This window comes from Rana temporaria, chromosome 1 (assembly GCF_905171775.1).
Source record: "Rana temporaria chromosome 1, aRanTem1.1, whole genome shotgun sequence".
NCBI lineage: Eukaryota > Metazoa > Chordata > Amphibia > Anura > Ranidae > Rana > Rana temporaria.
This window is the reverse complement of record NC_053489.1, coordinates 358,392,591-358,415,561: the sequence shown is the minus strand read 5'-3', so window position 1 is coordinate 358,415,561 and position 22,971 is coordinate 358,392,591. Positions and strand designations below refer to the sequence as shown.

The 22,971-nt window shown below is 43.9% G+C and overlaps 1 protein-coding gene across 1 annotated transcript in view; it reads left to right on the top strand.

Annotated features, from left to right (window-relative positions):
* The window catches only part of MAP1S (microtubule associated protein 1S), a 94,261-nt gene that overhangs the window by 55,275 nt on the left and 16,015 nt on the right, over window positions 1-22,971 (top strand). The window contains exons 3-5 of the mRNA XM_040321561.1: window positions 11,378-11,460; window positions 13,024-13,167; window positions 13,260-16,332. Of these exons, the coding sequence (XP_040177495.1) occupies window positions 11,378-11,460; window positions 13,024-13,167; window positions 13,260-16,332 (3,300 nt within the window). The remainder of the gene's footprint in view (window positions 1-11,377; window positions 11,461-13,023; window positions 13,168-13,259; window positions 16,333-22,971) is intronic.

Below are 22,971 nucleotides of genomic sequence, written 5' to 3'. Positions count from 1 at the left end.
AACCTCTTGGTAGTTGAAGAGGAGTCTACCAGTATATCTGGTACTAAATTAAAATCTCCACATATTAAAAGATGACCTTTTTGTAATTCTGCAGTTTTCTTTAAAACTTTCTTATAAAATTGTATTTGCTTAGAATTTGGTGCATATATATTTACTATAGTATACGTTATAATATTCAACTTACACACAAGTATAATGAACCTGCCGTTCGGGTCTTCATATAAATTCAGTAATTCAAACAACAATGTATCTTTAACTGCAATCAACACACCCCTTTGTTTACACTTGTAATCTGCTCTAAAAACATTAGGAAAATCTCTGTTTACATTGCGGTACTTTGTTCACAGCAAAATGGGTCTCTTGAACGCAAATGACATCATACCTGCCTGAAAGTGCTGTTTTCCATAACGAAGACCTTTTTGCGGGATGATTGAGGCCATTAGCGTTCAAGGATAAAAAATTGATGGACATTTTGACAGAAACCCGGGTACACTATTAAATACAAGTGAAGAGATTTTCGTCGCTAGTGAATTCCGGTTGTCAATTTTCGTACGCAGGACTACTTGAAAACAAAATAAACTTACACCGATATGGACCGATGTGTATCGTTGGTAAACTAAATAAAATAAAATGAATAAAATAAACAAAATAAATAAATAAATAGACGATTGATAAATAAACCAAGAAATTCAAAATAATATTAACCACTTGACAACTGGGCACTTAAACACCCTTAATAACGAGACCAATTTTCAGCTTTTGGTGCTCTCACGTTTTGAATGACAATAACTCAGTCATACAACACTGTAACCAAATGACATTTTTGTCCTTTTTTTCCCACAAATAGAGCTTTCTTTTGGTGGTATTTGATCACCTCTGCGTTTTTTTTTCTTTTTCTCGCTATTAATGAAAAAAGAACGAAAATTTTGTAAAAAAAAATGCATTTTTCTTCATTTCTATCATATCATTTTGTAAAAAATGAATTTTTCCTCATACATTTGGCCTAAAATGCATACTGCTACATATTTTTGGTAAAAAAAAAAAAAAAAAATTTGGATATTTAGTCTGGGTGAAAGTTATAGGGTCTACAAGCTATGGTACCAATTTCTGAAAATTGAACAATTTGATCACACCTGAAGTACTGACAGCTTCTCTCATTTCTTGAGACCCTAACAAGCCAATAAAGTACAAATACCCCCCAAATGACCCCTTTTTGGAAAGTAGACATTCCAAGGTAGTTAGTAAGAGTCATAGTTAGTTTTTTGAAGTTGTCATTTGTTCCCACAATTCTTTGCAAAATCAAGATTTTTTTTTTTTTTTTCATACCAATATTGTCATTATAACAGGTTATTTCTCTCACATGGCATGTATATTCCACAAATGACACCCCAAAATATATTCTGCTGCTCCTCCTGAGTATGACAATACCACATGTGTGAGACTTTTACACAGCGTGGCCACATACAGAGGCCAAACACCGAAGTAGCAACTTCAAGCATTCTAGGAGCATAAATTACACATCTAATCTCTCACCCACCTATTACACTTTTGAAGGCCCTGGAGCACCAGGACAATGGAAACGCCCACAAAGTGACCCCATTTTGGAAAGCTAACACCCCAACGTATAATCTATGAGGCATGATGAGTCTTTTGAACAGTTCATTTTTTTTCCAGATGTTTTTGGAAAAAAATAAACGCTTTTTTTTTTTTTTTACAGAAAGTTGTCCATTTATAGGATATTTCCAACACATAGCATGTACATAGAAAAAAATACACCCCAAAATATATTCTGCTGCTGCTCCTGAGTATGGCGATACCACATGTGTGAGACTTTTACACAGCGTGGCCACATACAGAGGCCCAACATCCAAGAAGCACCATCAGGTGTTCTAGGGACATAAATTACACATCCAATTTCCTTACAATCTATCACATTTTTGAAGGGCCTTCATATTTCTAACACAGCATGTACATACCAAGAATTACACCCTAAAATACATTCTGCTGAGTAATGGGTAAAAAAAAAGATTACCTGTGGTTTTAGTAGTGCAATTGTCCACAGGAGAGCCCCGATCCAGGCAGCAGGCAGGGACGTGGTCACTGGTCAGCGACAGTGAATGGAATTGTCCAGGCAGCAGGCAGGAATATTGTCCATAGTCAGTACAGTGCCAGCAGTGGCAAAATATTTGTCCTGGTAGGAACATGGTCCAAGTAGCGGGCCATGGGTAGGGGAATGGGGACAGGGGTAGAGGCTTCTCCCACCCAAATCTCTTTGAAGCCTCCGGGCAACCAGACCCTAATCCGGGAATGAGAAAACTAAAAAATTAGTTTTTTTCATCCAGAAAAACAATTCTGGAGCCCCTCACATATGTGAGACCCCTGTGTTCCCACTAGTATAGCAGGGTAAAAGATCAATCCAAGGGGCAGGCAAAAAACGTGGTCAAACAGTCCAGGGTCAGTTCCAGAGCAGGCAGAGGTAGGTACAGTTTAGGGTTAGGCAAAAGAGTGGTCGTATAACAAGCCAGGGTCAGTTCCAGAGAAGGCAGAGGTATGAGTGCAGTGGCATAAGGGGTGTGGGGGGGAAATTACAGGAAATTAGAATTGCGTTTACCATACGTCCCTAATAATGAAGAAACGTATGGAAACGGCGGAAACATGTTCCAATACAGAGGCCTGGTTGGGAAGGACAATCAGGACAGTAATACGTGGTGTCTTTTCGAATTCCTCTTCTGGAGCACACCCGGCACCTCTTCTGATGTCTGTTGCCTGTTTCACGGGAGGGGGTTTGCTCAGGAAAGTGACGCTGGTGCAGTCTGCTCACAGAATCAGAGCGAATATTTTCCGGTGGGTTTTCAGGGTACAAAAGGGCGGTGATGACTTCTTCTTGATAGTCCAGATATGATACGGGGTTCTCGGATGATTTTTTGTAAATTACATGGGAATTGTAGAAGGCCAAACTAAAAAAATAAATGGACACTTTCTTATACCAGTGGCGGGATTTTCTTGTGGGCAGGTAGGGTTCTAACATCTGGTCATTGAAGTCCACTCCCCCCATGAACAAATTTATAGTCATAGATGCATTTTGGTTTTTGGATTGGGCCGGTTCTTTTGGGGGACTTCCACGTGGGTGTCATTGTGGATTGATGAAAGCATGTGGACGTTCCGTTTGTCCCTCCACCTGACAGCCAATATCTCCTGGTTCCTCAATGCTGCAGACTCCCCTCGTCTGAGCTTTTGATCCACCAGTTTTTGCAGGAAGCCTTTCCTGTTGGGTCTTATTGTGCCACATGCTGGGGTATTCTGAAGGTAAAGACAGCGAAACAGGGGCAAGCTGGTGTAGAAATTATCCACATAAAGGTGGTATCCCTTTCCAAAGAGTGGATACATCAGATCCCAGACCACTTTTCCGCTGACTCCCATATACTCTGGACATTCAGGGGGATGCAGTTGGGAGTCCTTTCCTTCATACACCATGAATGAGTAGAGGTACCCTGTGGCTCTGTCGCAAAGCTTGTACATTTTGACCCCATATCGGGCCCTTTTGCTGGGGATGAACTGCTTGATGCCCAGCCTGCCTGAGAATTTGACAAGGGACTCGTCCACAGATATGTTCTGGTCAGGGGTATATAATTGGGGAAATTTTTGAGCGAAAAAATTTAGAAGTGGCCGAATTTTATATAGCTTGTCAAAAGCGGGGTCATTTCGGGGAGGGCACTGGGCGTTGTCGTTAAAGTGGAGGAACCGCATAATTATTAAATATCGGGATCTTGGCGTAAGGGAGGAGAAGAGTGGCATGTGGTGAATGGGTTTGGTGGACCAGTAGGAGTACAATTGTTTTTTTTTTTTTTTGAAAGTGCCATAGTAAAGGTTAGGCCTAAGAACATTTTAAATTCGTCCACGGTTAGTTCTCTCCACTCAAAGGGGCGGGCATATCTGGAACCAGGGTTACTTCTTACGTACTGTTGTGCGTAGAGATTGCACTGGGCCACAATGAAGGATAGGAAATCTTCGGTGAAAACTAAATTAAAAAAATTAATCATAGAAAAGTTTTCTGTGTTCACCTGGACACCTGGCTGGGCAGTGAAGGGGGGAATATTTGCTGCTCCGGAATTAGGGGGAAGCCACAGGGGGTTTTGAAGGCCAAAGGGAAGGCTGGCATGGCCCCTATCCCTTTGGGGCTGAGATGACACCCTACTGGTGCCTGGGCTTTGTTGCAGTGGCACAGCGCTTGGGGTGGACGGCACAGCGCTTGGGGTGGACGGCACAGCGCTTGGGGTGGACGGCACAGCGCTTGGGGTGGACGGCACAGCGCGTGGGGTGGACGGCACAGCGCTTGGGGTGGACGGCACAGCGCTTGGGGTGGACGGCACAGCGCGTCTGGGGTGGACGGCACAGCGCGTCTGGGGTGGACGGCACAGCGCGTCTGGGGTGGACGGCACAGCGCGTCTGGGGTGGACGGCACAGCGCGTCTGGGGTGGACGGCACAGCGCGTCTGGGGTGGACGGCACAGCGCGTCTGGGGTGGACGGCACAGCGCGTCTGGGGTGGACGGCACAGCGCGTCTGGGGTGGACGGCACAGCGCGTCTGGGGTGGACGGCACAGCGCGTCTGGGGTGGACGGCACAGCGCGTCTGGGGTGGACGGCACAGCGCGTCTGGGGTGGACGGCACAGCGCGTCTGGGGTGGACGGCACAGCGCGTCTGGGGTGGACGGCCCTGCGCGTCTGGGGTGGACGGCCCTGCGCGTCTGGGAGTAGGCCGCTTCTCCACGCCAGCACCCCTTTTTTTCCTGGGCACATGTTCTTCTTCAGATTCTGAATCGGACCCACTGTCTAACGGGTTCATAGGCCGAATCAGAATCGGACAGAGACTCCTCGCTGCTCTCATCGCTCATGGCAAGTAGAAGATGTACGGCCTGCTCGCCGGTAAAGAATTTTTTTGCCATACTGGTGGCTGGTGAGGCTGTACTGCAGAGTACTGTGGTGGCACTGGTGGACACAGGTGGGCACAGGCGGCACTTATGTGCACTGTAGTGGCACGGGTGTGGCTCTGGTGGGCACAGGTGGCTCTGGTGTGCACCGATTTGCGGCACTGGTGGGCGCAGGCGGCACTGGTGGGCGCAGGCGGCACTGGTACGGCACTGTTGTGGCAATATTATAGGACTGGTGCGGCTCTGGTGACTGGTGCGGCTCTGGTGACTGGTGCGGCTCTGGTGACTGGTGCGGCTCTGGTGACTGGTGCGGCTCTGGTGACTGGTGCGGCTCTGGTGACTGGTGTGGCTCTGGTGACTGGTGCGGCTCTGGTGACTGGTGCGGCACAGATGTGGCACTTTGGGGCACAGATGTGGCACTTTGGGGCACAGATGTGGCACTTTGGGGCACAGATGTGGCACTTTGGGGCACAGATGTGGCACTTTGGGGCACAGATGTGGCACTTTGGGGCACAGATGTGGCACTTTGGGGCACAGATGTGGCACTTTGGGGCACAGATGTGGCACTTTGGGGCACAGATGTGGCACTTTGGGGCACAGATTGGGCACTGATGTGGCACTATAAACTCAGTTAATCTCCTCTTCTCTCCCGCTGATACTGGGAGAGGAGGTAAACTTTCCCTGACCTCCTTTGTTTACATTGTGATCGCACCGTCATTGGACGGCGCGATCACATGGTAAATGACCGTTGTTGCTGGTCATTTACCTAGATCTGTGTAGCGCCGGGTCTCATAGACCCGGCGCGCACAGAAATTTCTGTGTGCGCGCCCGAGGCGGCGCGCATTGCTGCTTCTGCGGGGCGCCGTTTCAGAACGGCGACCCCCAGTTAAGCAACCACCTTGCCGCCGTTTCCAGACGGCGGCTGGTGGGGAAGTGGTTAAAAGAGTATATACTATAATTAAATAAAAAAAAAAAAAACTCAAATGAAATAAATAAATCAAAAGAATAAATCAAACAGAGTAAGGTGATAACTATGGTAGAAAGATAAATAAATAATATGACCATCCAAAAAAAAAAAGAATAAATAAATAAATAAAACATTTTTCTAAAATATAAAACTTCAATCAAACAAAGTTAAAAAAGAAAAAATAGACAGATACTATTGAAATAGCAATCTCAATAGGATCTATAAAGGTCGGGTATAATATCACCGACCAAATCAGGGGGAAAAGTTCAGAAAGGTTGTCAGACTAGGAAAGAAAAGCTCTCCAGACACCTATGGGTACAGTGTAGATAATGTAAGTCAGATAAAACAGTAAAGAATAGGAGGAAAAGCAGGATAAATAGACTATTCTCTCTGTCTATGAATCATTTTCCTGTGGGTAGAAGATATCCTCTTCTTATGTTGCTAATTTGTCCTGTGTTTACAAATCGTCCTTGATCTGAAGGAGATATTATGGGATTAATTCCCCAGGAATGATGTAGCAGTCTTGGTCCTTCTTGTTGTGTATAAACAACAGTAGTTATATCATCTTTAGTAATGAACAATGTAGCAGGGTGCTTCCATTTATACAATATTTTGTGTTCATACAGAGTCTTTGTAACAACTTTTAATTGCCTTCTCAGAGAGAGTGTGTTGCGAAAGGTCAGCATAAATGTGAACATCTCTGTAAGGCTCTGGAAGTATCTTAAACAATCTTGCTTTAGCTAGCATTTTTTCTTTTGTGTTAAAAAAATGAACTTTCATCAGTATATCTCTGGGAACGGATGGATCCAGATGTCTAGGTTTAGGTATTCTGTGGATTCTGTCTATCATGCGCTCAATTTGCGGGAGATCAGGCAATAAGGCCAGTATTAGGTTGTCAGCATAGGCAGGAAGATCAGCTGCGTTAATAGATTCAGGTACACCTCTCAGTTTCACGTTTTCCCTGCGTGATCTGTCCTCAAGGTCCGCTAGTTTCGTCCTGAACCACAAATTCTCCTCCATTTGGCCTTTGCAATTTTCCACTATTTCATCGACAGTATCGGATTGAGTCGCCATTTTGTGTTCAATAGTGCACACTTTGTCACTTAATTCCCTCACTTCCATCGTTACATTAGACATCATATTTGATAGGCTTGACATAAGTGATGTTTGTAATGAAATCAACATGTCTTTCATTGTGGTGTCAATAACTGGTGCGCCAGACGTCGGGTAATTGTTAATAGAAGAAGCGGTATTGGGGCCTATAATAAAATGATTGACACCTGTCATGTCCTGACGCTGGTGTAATTCTGCGTCATCCATTCTCCTTTTAGCTTTGGCTGGACTATGGGCAGAAGGACTTTGTATATGTGAGGCAGGGATTTCATCAGAATTGGATGTAGGAGTCTGATGTGCGGTGTCATTATCAGGCAGATCTGTGTAATGCGCCTGTAATGTAAGTGCGTCATTACCTCCGCCATGCAGGGATCTGTCACTCGTTGCTCCCGGAGCTTCAGGCAAGATCACCGCTTTTTTAGCCTGTTTTTGGTCCTTTCTCTTTCTCTGAGATGACGGGTCCATCTTCCCCTTTCCTCCGGTATCACAGTTTCCTCCGGTAGTCGTGTGTCACACGATCTATTCGCCGTTAAACCCGGCGGTCTGGAGGAGCAATACACTTAGGCGGCCATCCCGGTCGCGCGCAAGCCACGCCCCCGTAAGGAGCATGCTTCATATCATTAATCTGTATTGTGGTTTGAAAACTGTCACATGACATTAAATTGGCGAGTACATGAAAAGTGGTATCGGGACAACCCTAACCCCCATAAACCATAGGCTAACCCCCTCAAAACCCTAACCTTGTCATAACCCTAACCCCTTCCAAACCCTAGTCGATCGCGATTACTATTACTCACCATCCCTCGCCTAACTTTAACCCCAGCCTAATCCTAGCCCTTGCCAAACCCTAACCATAACTGCTACAAAAACCTAACCCCTCCAACTATGACCGAGAGGCAGGTGTGGAGATAAAACTTACCTCAATGTAATAATTAGTCTTTCCACAGGTGGAATACTTATTCTGAACCTAGTATTAAGTCGCGCTAGACACCAAGCCAAGTTACTCATCAAAATTGAGAATTAAAATAAGAGGTGGCTATTAGCAACATTCAACGTGTGAACAACTAGGGCACATGGACACATATGTTCTCACCTATTAATTGACATCCGTGTATAGTTAAAACATTTTTCATTATGTGCACCAAGATCATTATAGAGGACCCAAAATTGATCCCTATCTTCGCGATTGGCAATGATGGGATGTACCCAATATCGACGTCTTCTCCGCCTCTGCTTCTCCTCTCGTTCCTGCGCACTGCTATTACTGCAGCAGCAATGACCACTGCGGTGGCAATATATTGAGTAGCAAATATTTTCTGTCACATCACACCACAGCAAACAGGAACTGGAAACAACTATGGCAGGAAAAGGAATTGCCTTACTCCATGTATGTTTTCATTGATTAATGGCAAAGTCGAAGTTGTATTGATCCCAAATCGCGGCAAAATCGCACGACTTTGAAGTCGTATAAGCGCGAAAGGGGCCTAAGGCTGGATTCACACTGATGCTACATGACATTCATACGACTTTAATCCTACTTTGCTCTGCGACATCAGTCCTACATCCATCCAATTTGAATAAACAGGATACTACTTTGGTCCGACTTTGATAGTCTGACTTGTTTCTTGGCCAATCAAAACAATCCCAGTGTGAGAAATTCCTTTTTACTGCTGCTGTTATCAAATGTCTGATGTCACAAGTCGGATGGTTAGGACAAGGATCCTCCTTTGATCCTACTTCAATGATATTCAATGGGCTGAAGTAGGATCAAAGTAGTACAGGGAGCATTTTCAAAGTCGGACTGACTTGTGTCGGACCAGTAAGACAGCTCCAATAGGGAAACAATGATTTTCACACGTCATGCGACATGAGCTCCCAATGTCGGAGCGTTTGTTGTACCAGTGTGAACCCAGTCTGAACAAGACACTGCTGATTTGAGCGCTTTAGGACATGTGAAGTTGGTATCGCCTTATTTTGCTGTTTCAGCTGCTGCACAGCTGATGATTGTAAGAATTTGTCACTCTCTGCTCCTCCCTTGACCATTTGCTGATGAGAAATACCAAAAATGTGTACGAAAGGGTTAGCCTGGTTAGAGAGATGACATTGCTCCAGGGGATATGCAAGTTAAAATCTATTTTTATATAAAAGATTGGGTATGCAGTACATGATTGAGATTAGGAGGACTCGAATGAAGAGTATGATCATATAAAAGTTGGAGTTTCCAGGGTGTGTTTCTATACATGCCAGAGAACTTTAAGACCCCTTTCACACTGGGGCGTTTTTCAGGCGCTTTGGTGTTTCCAGAGGTTGGAGAGTGTGTTTCTGTCCTTTTTGTGGGGGGGGGGGGGGGGGGGGGGGGGGGAGAGAAAGACTGGCGCTTCCAAACTTCGCTATCTATTATTGGGCTGCAGTCTTGGTCACGGTAAGGAGGTGGTGGTTCTCCCAGGCAGAACCCAGCGGTGACGCTGGAGGTGGCCATTTTGGGCTCCTATGTAGCACTAAGCAATTTGCCATTCCGCGGCCTTAGGGCTAGCCCCTCCATGACATTGCTTATGCACACCACTGTGAGGGTTTGCCAAGGGGCTAGAGTGATTATAGGCGGCCAAACCGTCTCCCTGCATACCCCCTTGTGGGGGAACCCTGTTGCCCCACTTCGGCAGTATTCCGGACACATCCCTCTGGGCGAAAAAAGGATCACTACTGTTAAACACATAGTCCTGGATGGTAGGCTCAAGACCTTTTGGGAGCTGCGCAGCAGCTGCTCTCTGCCTGCCTCCTTTCAGTTTAGATATTGGCAGCTGAAGCGTGCCTTAAGGGCCCTTTTAGACGTGCAGACCGTATGTCCGCATTTTCATCCATCCGTTGCGGATGAAAACGGGACATACATTGGTCCCTATGTGATTGCGGGTGTCAGCGGATGACCATCCGCTGACACCCGTAATCCTCCGCAAAGATCCGATTTTTTTGTATTTTTTTTTTTTTTTTTTTTTTGACGGAAGAAAATCCTATTTTTCTTCTGTCTGCCGGATCAGATGAACACGGACATACGGTCTCTTCCCTATATGTTGCTGGACTGCTTCTAAAATGCTAGTTGGCTTGCTCAGTATTTTCAAGTTACAAATGTGATACAAGTTTGCAGCAAATGGAGTTGGTGAAGTCAGAATTATTTTTTAAAGCCAATGCATCAGCAGAAAAGCAGGGCCAATTGCATTTGTAAAAGGACAAGACACCCGTAACAGCCTTGTCACGACATGATTCCTCTGGCGGCTGACTTTTGTACATGTTAAAGTGGTTGTAAACCCATATTGGTGGGGGACACAAACACCTGCAAGACAAAGGCATAACAAGCTAGTACCGGTATGCATAGCATACTAGCTCATTATGTAATATTCACCTGAGATAGATGCCCTCGCTGCGGTGCCCGTACACAGCACTGGCCGTCAACATCACTCCCGGATTTACTTCCAGGTATAGCGGCTCCGATGCTGATTGGTCGGAGCCGCGATGATGTCACTCCCGCGCATATGCGCGGGAGATGCCTTTAACGGCAGTGCGCATTAACATCGGCGCATGCTAATACAGGGGCTATCTTCTAAACCGTAAAGGTTTAGGAGATATCCTGGGTAGCTACAGATGGGCCTTATTGTAGGCTTCCCTGTAGCAAAAAGTGGTCTGTAAGGGTTTACAACTGCAATATTTTAAAATGTACATTCTCACACTTACTAGTCCCTCTGCTTTGCTGTGTGACACTTGGGGATGTGCCTGATGCCACACATGCATGCTGTGGTTTTACCCACTGACCCATATTTTTATACAGGACGCAGTAAGTTAATTGGTTTCTTTCTGCTGGCCATGCAGCAGGGGAAATGCTATTTGCCATAGCCAAACATGCAAATTGGGCGCCGCCTGACTAGTAGTATTTTTTATTTTTTTCATCTATCTCTTCTCCTTTTCAGGGTTAAGCCCCTTTCACACAAGATGGGCTCCACCAGCTCAGCAGGAAATCTCTCTCCGCTGATCCCCACTGAGGAGGCAGTTGGCTGGTCCGTGTCAACTCAGCTTTTGCAGACACAGCCCTCCTCTCCTCTATGGGCAGTCCGGATGTAAACTGATTCCCCATCCATCTGTTTTTAGCCAATCTGATTGGATGTCAGCAAGTGTAACTGACATATGTTCATTTACATCCGCCATTCCATAGAGGATAATGGAGGGTCCATCTGAAAAACTGACAGACAAACCTGCTCTGCCTGCCATTGTGAAAGGGGCCTCATTATTGTCTAACCTGTTTGTGCTCCCCTTTTCGTGTTTTTTTTTTTTTTTTTTTTTTTTGCTTTATTTTTTCATTCTGCCTTTCTTTTTTTGTTTATAGGGCAAAGAAGCCTCCATCATGCAGGGGACAACTTGGAGACCTTGGTTCTGATAAACCCATCCAAGTCTTCGGTATGCAGCGAGGTAAGCTGATGTGTGTGTTTTTTTTTTTTTTTATTCCGCTTATACAGGTGGTGTTGCGTTAATATGTATTCATTCTTGGCTTAATTTTACTCCCCTTGGTGCCATTTCATTATAAAGTAAATTTGAACTAAATAGATTCTGCCTTAAAAGCTTAAAATCCTGATTTCTTTACCCAAAAACTCCAACGGCCGCTTAACCAGTTCACGCAAATCGCTGTATCTAGTACATCGACACTAAATACTGTTATGACAGTAGCTAGCTGCCATAACGCCAGTATTTTCAGAAACGGCGTGCGTTTCTCTTTAACCCCCTCCGACCAGCGCACGGCGATATACAATGGCACGACTGGGAAAATGGACGTGCAGGTACGTCCTTTTTAAGATGCGACATTGTGAGGCGTGCCCGCCACAAGCTGAGTCTGACCGCGGATACCCGCGATCTAACGGAGAGGAAAAACGGGGAAATGCTGATGTAAACAAGGATTTCCCCATTCTTCCTCGTAACAGGACACTGATCACAGCTCCCTGTAATCGGGAGCAGTGATCAGTGTCATGTCACACGTAGCCACGCCCCCCCACAGTTAGAACACATCCTTGGGACACACTTAAGCACCTTCAACTGATTAACCTCTTTACTGCCAGTGTAGTTTTTTACAGTAATCGGTGCAGTTTTATAGCACTGATTGCTGTATCAATGACAACTGTCCGCCATAATGTCGCAGTCACAATAAAAATAGCTGATCGCTGCCATTACTAGTAAAAAAAATTTTTTTTTATAAAAATGCCATAAAACTATCTAGTTTGTAGACGCTATAACTTTTGCGTCTACAAATCAATAAGCTTATTGAGGTTTTTGTTTTTTTTACCAAAAATATGTAGAATTCATATCGGCCTAAACTGAGGAGAGAATATATATATATATATATATATATATATATATATATATATATATATATATATAATTTCAAAATTGTCGCCCTTTTTGTTTATAGCAATAAAAACCGCAGAGCTGATCAAATACCACCAAAAGAAAGCCAATTTTGTTTGGGAGCCACATCGCACGAACATGCAATTATCAGTTAAAGCAACGCAGTGCCAAATTGCAAAAAGTGCTCTGGTCTTTGGCCAGCCAAATGGTCCGGGGCTTAAGTGGTTAAGACAATAGTGGTCTCTGAGGCCGATTCGCTGCAAGATCACTTTTATCAATCGTGGTAGAGGGCGCCGCTTACCGGAGATGTCTGTAGCAGCTGAGACTATCGTGTCCGCTTGAGGGGAAGATGGCCCCATAACATTGGAGGGCTGAAGCAACATCACAGGAAAAATATTAAAAATTCAAATGTGAGGGGTGTTTCTGTGGGGGGGGGGGGCTTTTTTTTTTTTTTTTTTTTTTTTTTTTTTTTAAGACCTTTTTTAAATGTTGCCTAGGGAGTTTTGTTAGAAAAAAATTGAATGTTGGGGGGTTCTAAGTAATTTTCTAGCAAAAAAATAGGCCCAGTCCTTAAGTGGTTAAAAGTCCATAGCTGTTGAAGATGCATCTGGTAACCGCAAAGCTTTTGTGTTTCAGATCCGGAAGTTGATTTGCCATTCCTCCCAGCACAAGCTTTTGATATTCACTGGCCCTTTTCTTGAAAAAACTGGTGAAATGCTTCTACAAGGTGGAGGAGCTTTCTCCATAGAAGACTTTATTCAGATCTTTACAGATAAAGAGGTAGGGTGTTCGTACTATTTTAATTAAAAAATATAATCTATATATATTATGTAAGGGATGATATAACGCTCTGTCCTCTTAATTCCTTTCAGATTGGAGAAACGCTAAGCTCATCTGATCCCACGTCTCATGTCATCTTGACTGTTTCCTGTCCTGAAAACTGGGATATTTCACAGTTGGAGAAATGTAGCCTTCAAGATTTTATTGAATTACGGTTTAACGAGGACAAAAAGTTTCCGGAGACAGAGGGTCTACAAGAATTGGCAGAATACCTGTCTGAATCTCTTGAGCCCTCTTCTCCGTTTGAATTGCTGGAATCTCCCACAACTGTGGGCTTTTTGAAGTTATTTAAACCATGCTGCTATGTTTTTCCTGGAGGTAGGGGAGACTCTGCTTTTTTTGCCGTCAATGGATTTAACATGCTGGTTAATGGAGGCTCCGATACTAGGTCTCCGTTTTGGAAATTTATTCGCCATTTAGATAGGGTAGACTCTATTCTTCTCACCCATTTGGGGATTGACAATCTACCAGGCATCAATAGCTTACTGCAGAGGAAAATAGCAGAAGGAGAAGAGGATGGCTCTCAAGGAGCACAGCCAAGTGATGATTGGCTAAGAAATCTGATCTCTCCAGAGCTAGGTGTAGTCTTTCTGAACTCTCCAGAGAAAACAACTTCTGAAGAAGAGCCAAGTACAGTAACAGTAAAGGAGGAGGTTAGGCTTACGTTGCGATGTTTGGAAAAGCTTGATATGCTGCCAGAACCTTTGTCCCGAAGCAATAATGCAACTGTTGAACCTACTATTCTTTTTCAAAAGATGGGTGTTGGTAGATTAGAAATGTATGTTTTGAACCCTGTGAAGGGTAGTAAAGACCTGGAAACTTTCACAAAACGGTGGCCTGGAATTTTGAAACCCAAGGGATCTGAGCTACCACTGACGTCTCTAACCTCAGTCTGTGCTCTGCTTGTCTGGCATCCTTCTGCACCCACTGAAGGAATTGTAAGGGTATTATTTCCTGGTTGCACACCTCAAAACAAAATTCTTGAAGGTCTGGAGAAGTTGAAACATCTAGATTTTCTGAAAGATCCTGTCATAACACAAAAGGACTTGGAGATTAGGGGAAGCATTTTTACAGGTAAGGTTGCAAAACCTCCTCGAACTGGAAGCAAAGAGAGTCTTGCATCTGGATCAGGAAAACTAAGTGCTAAGCTAAAACTTAGAACAGTAAAAGATAAGTCACTGAAGACTCCTAGAAATGAGCTGAGACCAGATGCGAAAAACAAAGTTTCTGTAGAGGCTGGAGCAGAAGGGGAAAAAATAAAGGAAGTGAAAGCTAAAATTGAAAATGTGTCTGAGAAACAGAGACCCGATTCAAGACTGAAGACCACAAAAGAAAAACCTATAATGAAAAAAGAGATGCCAAAAGATGAAAAGAAGCAATTTGGCAAAAGGGATGATGAGCATACAGAAAAGAAAAAAGATGTTAAAAAGGAGATACGACCTGTTGGAGAAGCCAGAACAGAAACGCCAAGGAGGGATGCCAAAGACAAGGGTGAGGGCACAAAAGTTGCTGTAAAAGACATGAAGAAAGCTACCACAACGCCTGATTCCAGGAGATCAAATGCCAAAATAGGCTCTTTGAAGAAAGACATGGGAAGTGTAAAAAAGGATTTGGTGGCAGGTAATCAAATGTTGGTCAAGGGTAAGCCCCCAAGTAGGGAGCCAGTGAAGGAAGTTGTCTGCCAGTCAGTTGAAAAGGCCACTGGTTCTGCATGCACCAGTGTTGCTGGTGACCAAATTACAGACCATCAAGCAACGGGTAATGGTATTGAGGCTGCTGCATGTGCCTCTATTGGCATTGTTGGACCCATTAATGGGCATGGTGTACATGCAGAAAATGGACTGTGTGCAGCTGAGCTGGAGAGTCCAAATGGATTTCGGTACCTGGAACCAAGTACCCCCAAAGGTTTAGCTCCTGCATCTCCTTTGGATAAAACGCCCAGAAACGATGTTAGTGTGAATTTTGACCTGACTCCCACAAACTTGGAGGTCCAAGAGAAAGGCAGAAGTGTACACCATGGCCAGGATTGGCTGGATGACCCTTATGTAAGCTCTGAAGAAAGGACTTTAGAGATGGCATCCCCAGTCAGTTCAGAGCATCATTCACCAGCAGTATCGCAGCAAGTTTGCAGTCAGTCGCTACCTTCAGCAGATGGAAGAAGTGTTACCTCTTCTTCCTGGAGAGCCCCTCCCAGATCTTCCCAAGAAAACTCAAATTCTTCACAGGGAAGGCAGACCAGTTGCCTCTCCTTGAGTCCTTTCCGTGAAGATCTACCGGATGTCTCTCCAACTATAACTACTCCTTCTTTGCCTGCAGAAGTCGGGTCACCACATTCTACAGAAGTGGATGAATCTCTTTCTATTTCTTCTTTTGAGCAGACCCTTCCACCTGTCAGTGAGTCTCCTAGAGATGTATCACCAGACACTCATACGCCAAACAGAGTAGGTCTGAGTCTGCCTGTTCGTCCTTCACATTCTAGTGAGCTTGAAGGCCAGTCTGAAAGGTCAGCCTCTCCTCATGACGTGGACCTATGTTTGGTATCCCCATGTGAATTTGAGCATCATAAGTCGGATGCTGTAATAAGCCCACATGATAGTGACAGTGATCCTTCCCAGGAGTTGCCCAGGCCCCCAGGCTTTTCTTGGGAAAAAATTCCAAATGGACCAGAGACCCCCCCTACTTCAGTAAGTGAATCTTTGCCAACAATATCTGATTCTGGACCAGAAGAATGCCCTTCCATAGCTGTTGATGGTGCATCAGATTCGGAGGGTGATAACACTCCAAGACTTTTGGATCCTGTTCCACCTACTGTAAAGGACCCTCACCCCCTGCCGCCTCAACCAGGTACTTGCATGGTTGACCCTGAAGCCATGCCAACAGATCATGGAGGCAAAAAAACTCTAAACCAGTCAACGCCTTCCAATGTTCGAAGTAACCCTAGTAAACTATCTGGCAAAGCTAAAGGTGTTGGGGATAAATCGGGCAAGGTTGCCACAGGAAAAACGGATATGACACGCGCTGGAGCAGACTCTAAGCCATCTACAGCCAGGCGCAATTTAGGGAACGCTGTAAAAGCCTCCCCTGCAGTAAGTCGTTTGACAACAGGTAAGTAATTTGTATGGTCATTCTTTTTTTAAGTAACACTTCTGTCCTGTCCTGTCCTATGCTGATGATTCTCACTGTCTGAGAACCAGATGGGTTTGGACTACAGAACACCTCCCTCCTAATCTGCATAACATGGGGAGATGTTCTGTAGTCAGAACTGCAAACAATAGTTGTTGAAAGGGAACAATACTAACTGATAAGGGACCAACCTTTTTTCTGACATTTGTTGTTTACAAGTAAAAATCTGTATTTTTAAAAGTACTTAGAACCCATATGTTAATTTTTATTTATATATATATATATATATATAAATTAATTTTTTTTTCTACAGGTTATCAGTTTAAAGTTGCAGAGGAGGTCTAGTACTGAAATTCTTGCTCTAGCTCAGACGTTCACTGTGATAACTCTCGTGTGATGCAAACAGTTTATAGATGTGGCCGTGACCTATGTATGTGTTCACTACTGCATGCAGGAATTTGGGGGTGCTTTAAAAAGGGAAAAAAAAGTGGGAAATTTTAAAGACCAAGTTCAACTTTTAGTAACGTTGCACCCGCAGTTAAGGTGTACGTGTTGCTTTATAGCAGGGGTGTCCAAACTTTTTTCAAAGAGGGCCAGATTTGATGAAGTGAACATACGTGAGGGCCGACCATTTTGCCTGACATTCTTGGAAGGCAGTCGAAGTATGTTCGTCTGAGCACTAATACACTGCCCAACAAGAATTCTCCTGCCTTTGTGACTGTGTGTGGTGAAGATATGAGCTTGGGCGTGTTATTTGGATATGCCGTATTTATCGGCGTATAACACGCACCTTCACTTTGAGGTCAAAGTTTCAGGGAAAAAAACGTACATTTTAAATAACTGAAGCACAATAAGGGTCAGTCCCCTTCAATGCAGCCTAAATCGGTGCCCATCTGCAGCCTCGGAGGGGACAGGCAGGTTGGTGGGATGACCGCCGACAGATTACATACAGGAGAATCTCCTGTTTACACGGAGGCCTCTTTAATACAAAGTCCCGCCTCCTATGATAGATGGAAGAGTCATCCAATGGCAGCCCAGGAGACTACTTAAAGCGGGGGTTCGCCCTGTTAAAAAAAAAAAAAAAAAAGTTTTTTTTTATTAGACAATAAATTCGGCATCGTAGCGCGAGCTACGGTATGCCGGTCTTACATTTTTTATGCCCGTACTCACTGTGGTATCGCTGATTGAAGAATCCGGGGAATGGGCGTTCCTATGGTGAGAGAAGGTGATTGACGGCCGGCACGTCACGCTTCTCCGGAAATAGCCGAAATAGGCTTGGCTATTCACGGCGCCTGCGCATAGCCTGTGCGCAGGCGTCGTGAATAGCCGAGACCTACTCCGGCTGTCTTCGGGGAGCGTGACGTGCCAGAGCCGGCCGTCAATCATCCTCCCTCTCCATAGGCACGCCCATTCCCCGCGGGAGTCGGATTCTTCAATCAACGATACCACAGTGAGTACGGGGATTAAAAATTTAAGACCGGCATACCGTAGCTCGCGCTACGATGCCGAATTTAATGGTCTAATGATGGAAAGGAGGGTGAACTACCGCTTTAAATACAGATGCCGCAGAGTAAACAGGAGATTCTCCTGTATGTAATCTGATGGCGCTCGTCCCGCCACCTGCCTGTCGCCTTTGAGGCAGCACTGATAAATATAGTATATCTTTTGTGGCCCTGGGGGCCACAAAATATATGCATATCCAAATTATCAGGGGGGCCACATTAAACCGGAACGTGGGCCACAATTGGCCCGCGGGCCGGACTTTGGACATGCCTGCTTTATAGCATTCCACCCCCATTGTGACAAGCAACAGTAAAATTAAAAAATTTGCTTGGCTTTGCCCACACAGCTGTGTAACCTATTCCCAAGTTTCTGTGAATGAGGAAACTAAAGCCTCGTACATATTTCCGACGGGAATTGTGTGATGACAACCTGTTGGTGGAAAATCAAGACGAGTATAAGCCGAGGGGAGCATTTTCAGCACAAAAAAATGTGCTTAAAAACTTGGCTTATTCTCGAGTATATACAGTAGGGTTGTCCCGATACCACTTTTTTAAGACCAAGTACAAGTACCGATACTTTTTTCCAAGTACTCGCCAATACCAATTTTTTTTTTTTTTTTTTTTTTTTTTTCAATGTCATGTGGCAGTTTGACAGATGGGGACTGATGGGTGGCACTGACAGGTGGCTGGCACTGATAGGCGGGACTGACTGGTGACTGGCGCTGATGGGCACTAATAGGTGGCTGGCACTGATAGGTGGCACTTGTGGGCACTGATTGCACTGACAGGTGGCTGGCACTGAAATGCTGCAAAAAATGACACTGAATTTATAAAAATAAAACTAAATGCTGCAACGCCCATCTTGTTACACCCAGCCTGAGCTATATGGGCTGGGTGTAACAAGATGTCTGCTGCTGCTTACTGCAACCCTAATATACAGCATAGAATTGTGCTCTTTTGATAGTGTCAGTTGAAGGAATAGTGCCCCATTATTGGTGTCGGAGGATGAAATCGTGCTCAAAGAACCGCAGTTTAGAGATCCCTGCTATAGGGCTTAAAGCCAGATGTAGTCGGGCCCCTCTGAAAAGCCTTGTGCGTGGAGTGGCTGTTTTTTCATCTGCATGGGCTCTTTGCTAGTTTGCCTCTCTGACACTTGGCTGCTGGGATGTCTTTTTTAGCTAACTTTAGTTGCCACCGCTATATTTTTCATGCAGCTGCACAAAGCATTGCAAATTTCCCTGTCCCTCTGGCTTCCATGCAACAGATTGGGGGGGGGGGGGGGTAATATTTCTTGCCCATTGAGGGCACCCCATTTTTTTTTTTTTTTTTCTTTTCCAATGCTACTGCTTTCCGTAATGTTGAGACATGCTGGGTAGAGAGGTTATACAGGTGCTACCTTACAATTTTTGTTTTCCCAGCATCCTAATATCCTGTAGGCAGCAGTGTGACCCATTTCTGAATTCCTGTTTTCTTTAATGGACTTAAATACAGTGCCTTGAAAAAGTATTCATACCTCCTTTTGAAATGTTTCCATATTTTGTCATGTTGCAACCAAAAACTTAAGTGTGTATTTTATTGGGATTGTATGTGATAGACCAACAGAAAGTGGCACATAATTGTGAAATGGAAGGAAAATTCGTTTTTGGTTTTCAATTTTTTTTTTTTTTTTTTTACAAATATCTGAAAAGGTGTGGCGTGCGTTTGTATTCCGCCCCCCCCTGACTCAATACTTTTGTAGAACCACCTTTCACTGCAATTAGAGAGGTCTTTTTGGGTATGTCTCTACAAGCTTTGTACATCTAGTGTGAAATGTTTGCCCATTCTTTGCAAAATTGCAAGTTTACAAGTCTTGCCACAGATTTTCAATTGGATTTATGTCTGAGCTTTGACTGGGCCATTTTAACACATAAATATGCTTTGATCTAAACCAGGGATAAGCAATTAGCGGACCTCCAGCTGTTGCCAAACTACAAGTCCCATGAGGCATAGCAAGACTCTGACAGCATCAAGCATGACACCCAGAGGCAGAAGCATGATGGGACTTGTAGTTTGGCAACAGCTGGAGGTCCGCTAATTGCTTATCCCCGATCTAAACCATTCCATTGTATCTCTGGCTGTGTGTTTTAGGGTTGTTGTCCTGCTGGAGGGTGAACCTCTGCCCCAATCAAGTCTTGCAGACTCTTAACAGACTTCTTATAAAGCCAATGTGAAGTGAGCGATTGAAGGGGGGGAGGGTAAAAAGGAAAGGAGTGTTGGAGATGCAATTTTCAGCTTGGCCTATTGACTGCAGTTCACAAACGGGACACTAGATGTCGCTAATGCTCAGTGATATGTTATGCATTTCTATGATGTGTTGCATTTCCTGTACATTGTGCTGTACTTGTTGGAATCTTTTTCCTGTCTGTGTTTCTTACCATGTGAGGTGACATCTTTGCTATTGTGGTTATGTTCCCACAAAGAATCCAGTTCCTCTTACTCCAACATCTGCTCTGAATCGACTGGGCTGCACCCAGCAATCGTACTCTGAAACAAGGGGGAGGTAGTAGAGTGAGTCTCAATGCAAGGATGTCATGCGGGATATATAGTCAGCACTGTCCGATTCCAGACCTCTTACAAAGAGCTGAGAGATTCAGTCCATGGTACCATGGTTAACGAGTTCCTGGCGCTCATCGGAGAAGACAAACCTATTCCACAAGGTCTAGGTTTTGGTGTATCTTTCATGTTGGTGTTGTACCGGGAGGATAAGATCTACCTGTTTTTTGTTTATTTCCTCTACTTTCTGAAGCCAAAGACCAATGGACGGAATAAAGCCTGGGTCATTGGGCGTTCCGTAAATTTTTATACAATTAGCCAAACCTCATTCCAAGAACATGTTTTCTTCTAAGATTGCCCTGTATTTGGCTCCATCCATCAACTCTGACCAGCTTCCCTGTCCCTGCTGAAGAAACGTATCCCCACAACATGATGCTGCCACCACCATGTATCATGATGGGGGTGGTGTGTTCAGGGTGATGTGCAGTGTTTGGTTTTCTGTCACTCACCACGCTTTTGCTTTTAGGCCAGAAAGTTAGATTTTAGTTTAATTTGATAAGGACACCTTCTTTAGCATGTCTGCTGTGTCCCCCACATGGCTTCTCTCAAACTGCAAATGGGACTTTTTGGCTTTTTCAACAACGGCTTTCTTCTTGCCACTCTTCTACAAAGGCCAGGTTTGGGGAATGCATGACTAATAGCTGACGTATGGGCAGATTCTCCCATCTGAGCTGTGGATCTCTGTAGCTAACAGCGCTCCAAGAGATGTTCAAAGCTTTGGATATATATATATATATATATCACACACTTCACACAGGCTTTCTAACAAACCTCTGAGGGCTTCACAAAACCGCTGTATTTTATACTGAGTACAAATTACACTCAGACTCTATTTACTAATTGGGTGACTTCTGAAGGCAATTGGTTCCACTAGATTTTAGTTAAGGGGGGGGTATTGGAGTAAAGGGAGCTGAATACAAATGCATGCCACACTTTTTACATATTTGGAAAACGATAGTTTTCCTTCCACTTGACCGTGCATAAAATACATTTGTTTTTGGTTGTAACGTAACAAATGTGGGAAATTTCAAGGGGTATGAATACTTTTTCTAGGCACTGTAGACTGCCAAGTACAAAAATCTTGTATTACTGTTATTTTATATCCTTAAAAAAACGAATTTTAATCCTGGTCTGTTTCTTTGAAAAACCTTGCACGTTCATGGTGTCTTTGCAGCAATTCTTCTCCAGCACATTCTGCTACTTTCTTTGCAGCAACAGTAAATACACCCAGTTTCAGAACTAAGAGGGAACACTTGCATAACTTTTCATTAGGCGATGGTGCTTGGTTGCTAGGCCTAGAAAATGCACCATGATGGGTGGTTAAAGGGTTTGTAAAGGAAACTTTTTTTTTATATATATATATATATATATATATATATATATATATATATATATATATATATATATATATATATATATATATATATATATATATATATATATATATATATATATATATATATTCTTAATGGCTTACTTTACCTTAATGCAGTGCTGTTTTCATGTCCTCATTGTTCGTTTTTGCTCTCAAGTTGCTGTAATTCTTCTGATCTCCACACTTCCTGGTTGTCTGTTTCCTGATAACCACAGTGCTGGGAGCTTTCTCTCTGTGGTCACGAACTTCAAGGAGGTGTGATTACTGTGTGTCTAAAACCCCAGTTTCGTTTTCCAAACCATAACTGCCATGTATGGCTCTGTGTGCTCTGTACAGCAGAGAGGCAGGAAACAAAATGCAAAAACAAAACTAGAAACTACAGGTACATTTTATGATTGATTTTTTATCTATTTTTAATAGTTTTTAAAAGGAATCGGTTAACTAGTATGTCTCTATACCCTGTAAACCGTCATTTCGGCATAAACTTTTTTTTTTTTATTATTTACAACTCCTTTAAATGCTGTTCCTACAACCCCCACTCCCTACCCAAAAGGTGGGGTTGCTGGTGCTGAAGAGGTTGGCATAATAGGGAGGGCGCCCCTACACAGGCAATATTTTGCCTTGAATGGGTTCGGTGAAATTGTCACTTCAAGCATCCATCCAAACCAGAAATCTGAAGGTCAAGTTTTTTTTGTTTTGTAGTTTTCAGTTGAATTATGTACAACTTGTAGTGTCGGCTAAACTTCATGTTTTCAGTGCTGTAATGTAAAAGGCATCAGAGTAGACTAGGGCAGATTACTGACTGGAATGGCCCATCAGAAGCAAGTTATGGGACTCAAAAGCTAGTTGGTGAATATTCTGTATACCCAGGCCTGGAATTTTTAATATGTAGTACTAGAGTGCTTTTGTAATATATTGGAGATTTAAGGCTGTACTAAGGGATTATGCTAGGAGGTGGGTCTGTCCTGGGGACTGGTGGTGTGTACTGATGGGTTAGGCAGGGAAGGGGGCACTTGTGCGGGAGGAAGCCTGTACTAAAAGGTTAGGCTGGCAATGCATTATGCAATTTTTCTTTTCTTCACCGGTTGAAGAAAATAATCGCTTGATTCATCGTCCATCTTCCCCGTGCTGTCAGAATACAATGACGTCACC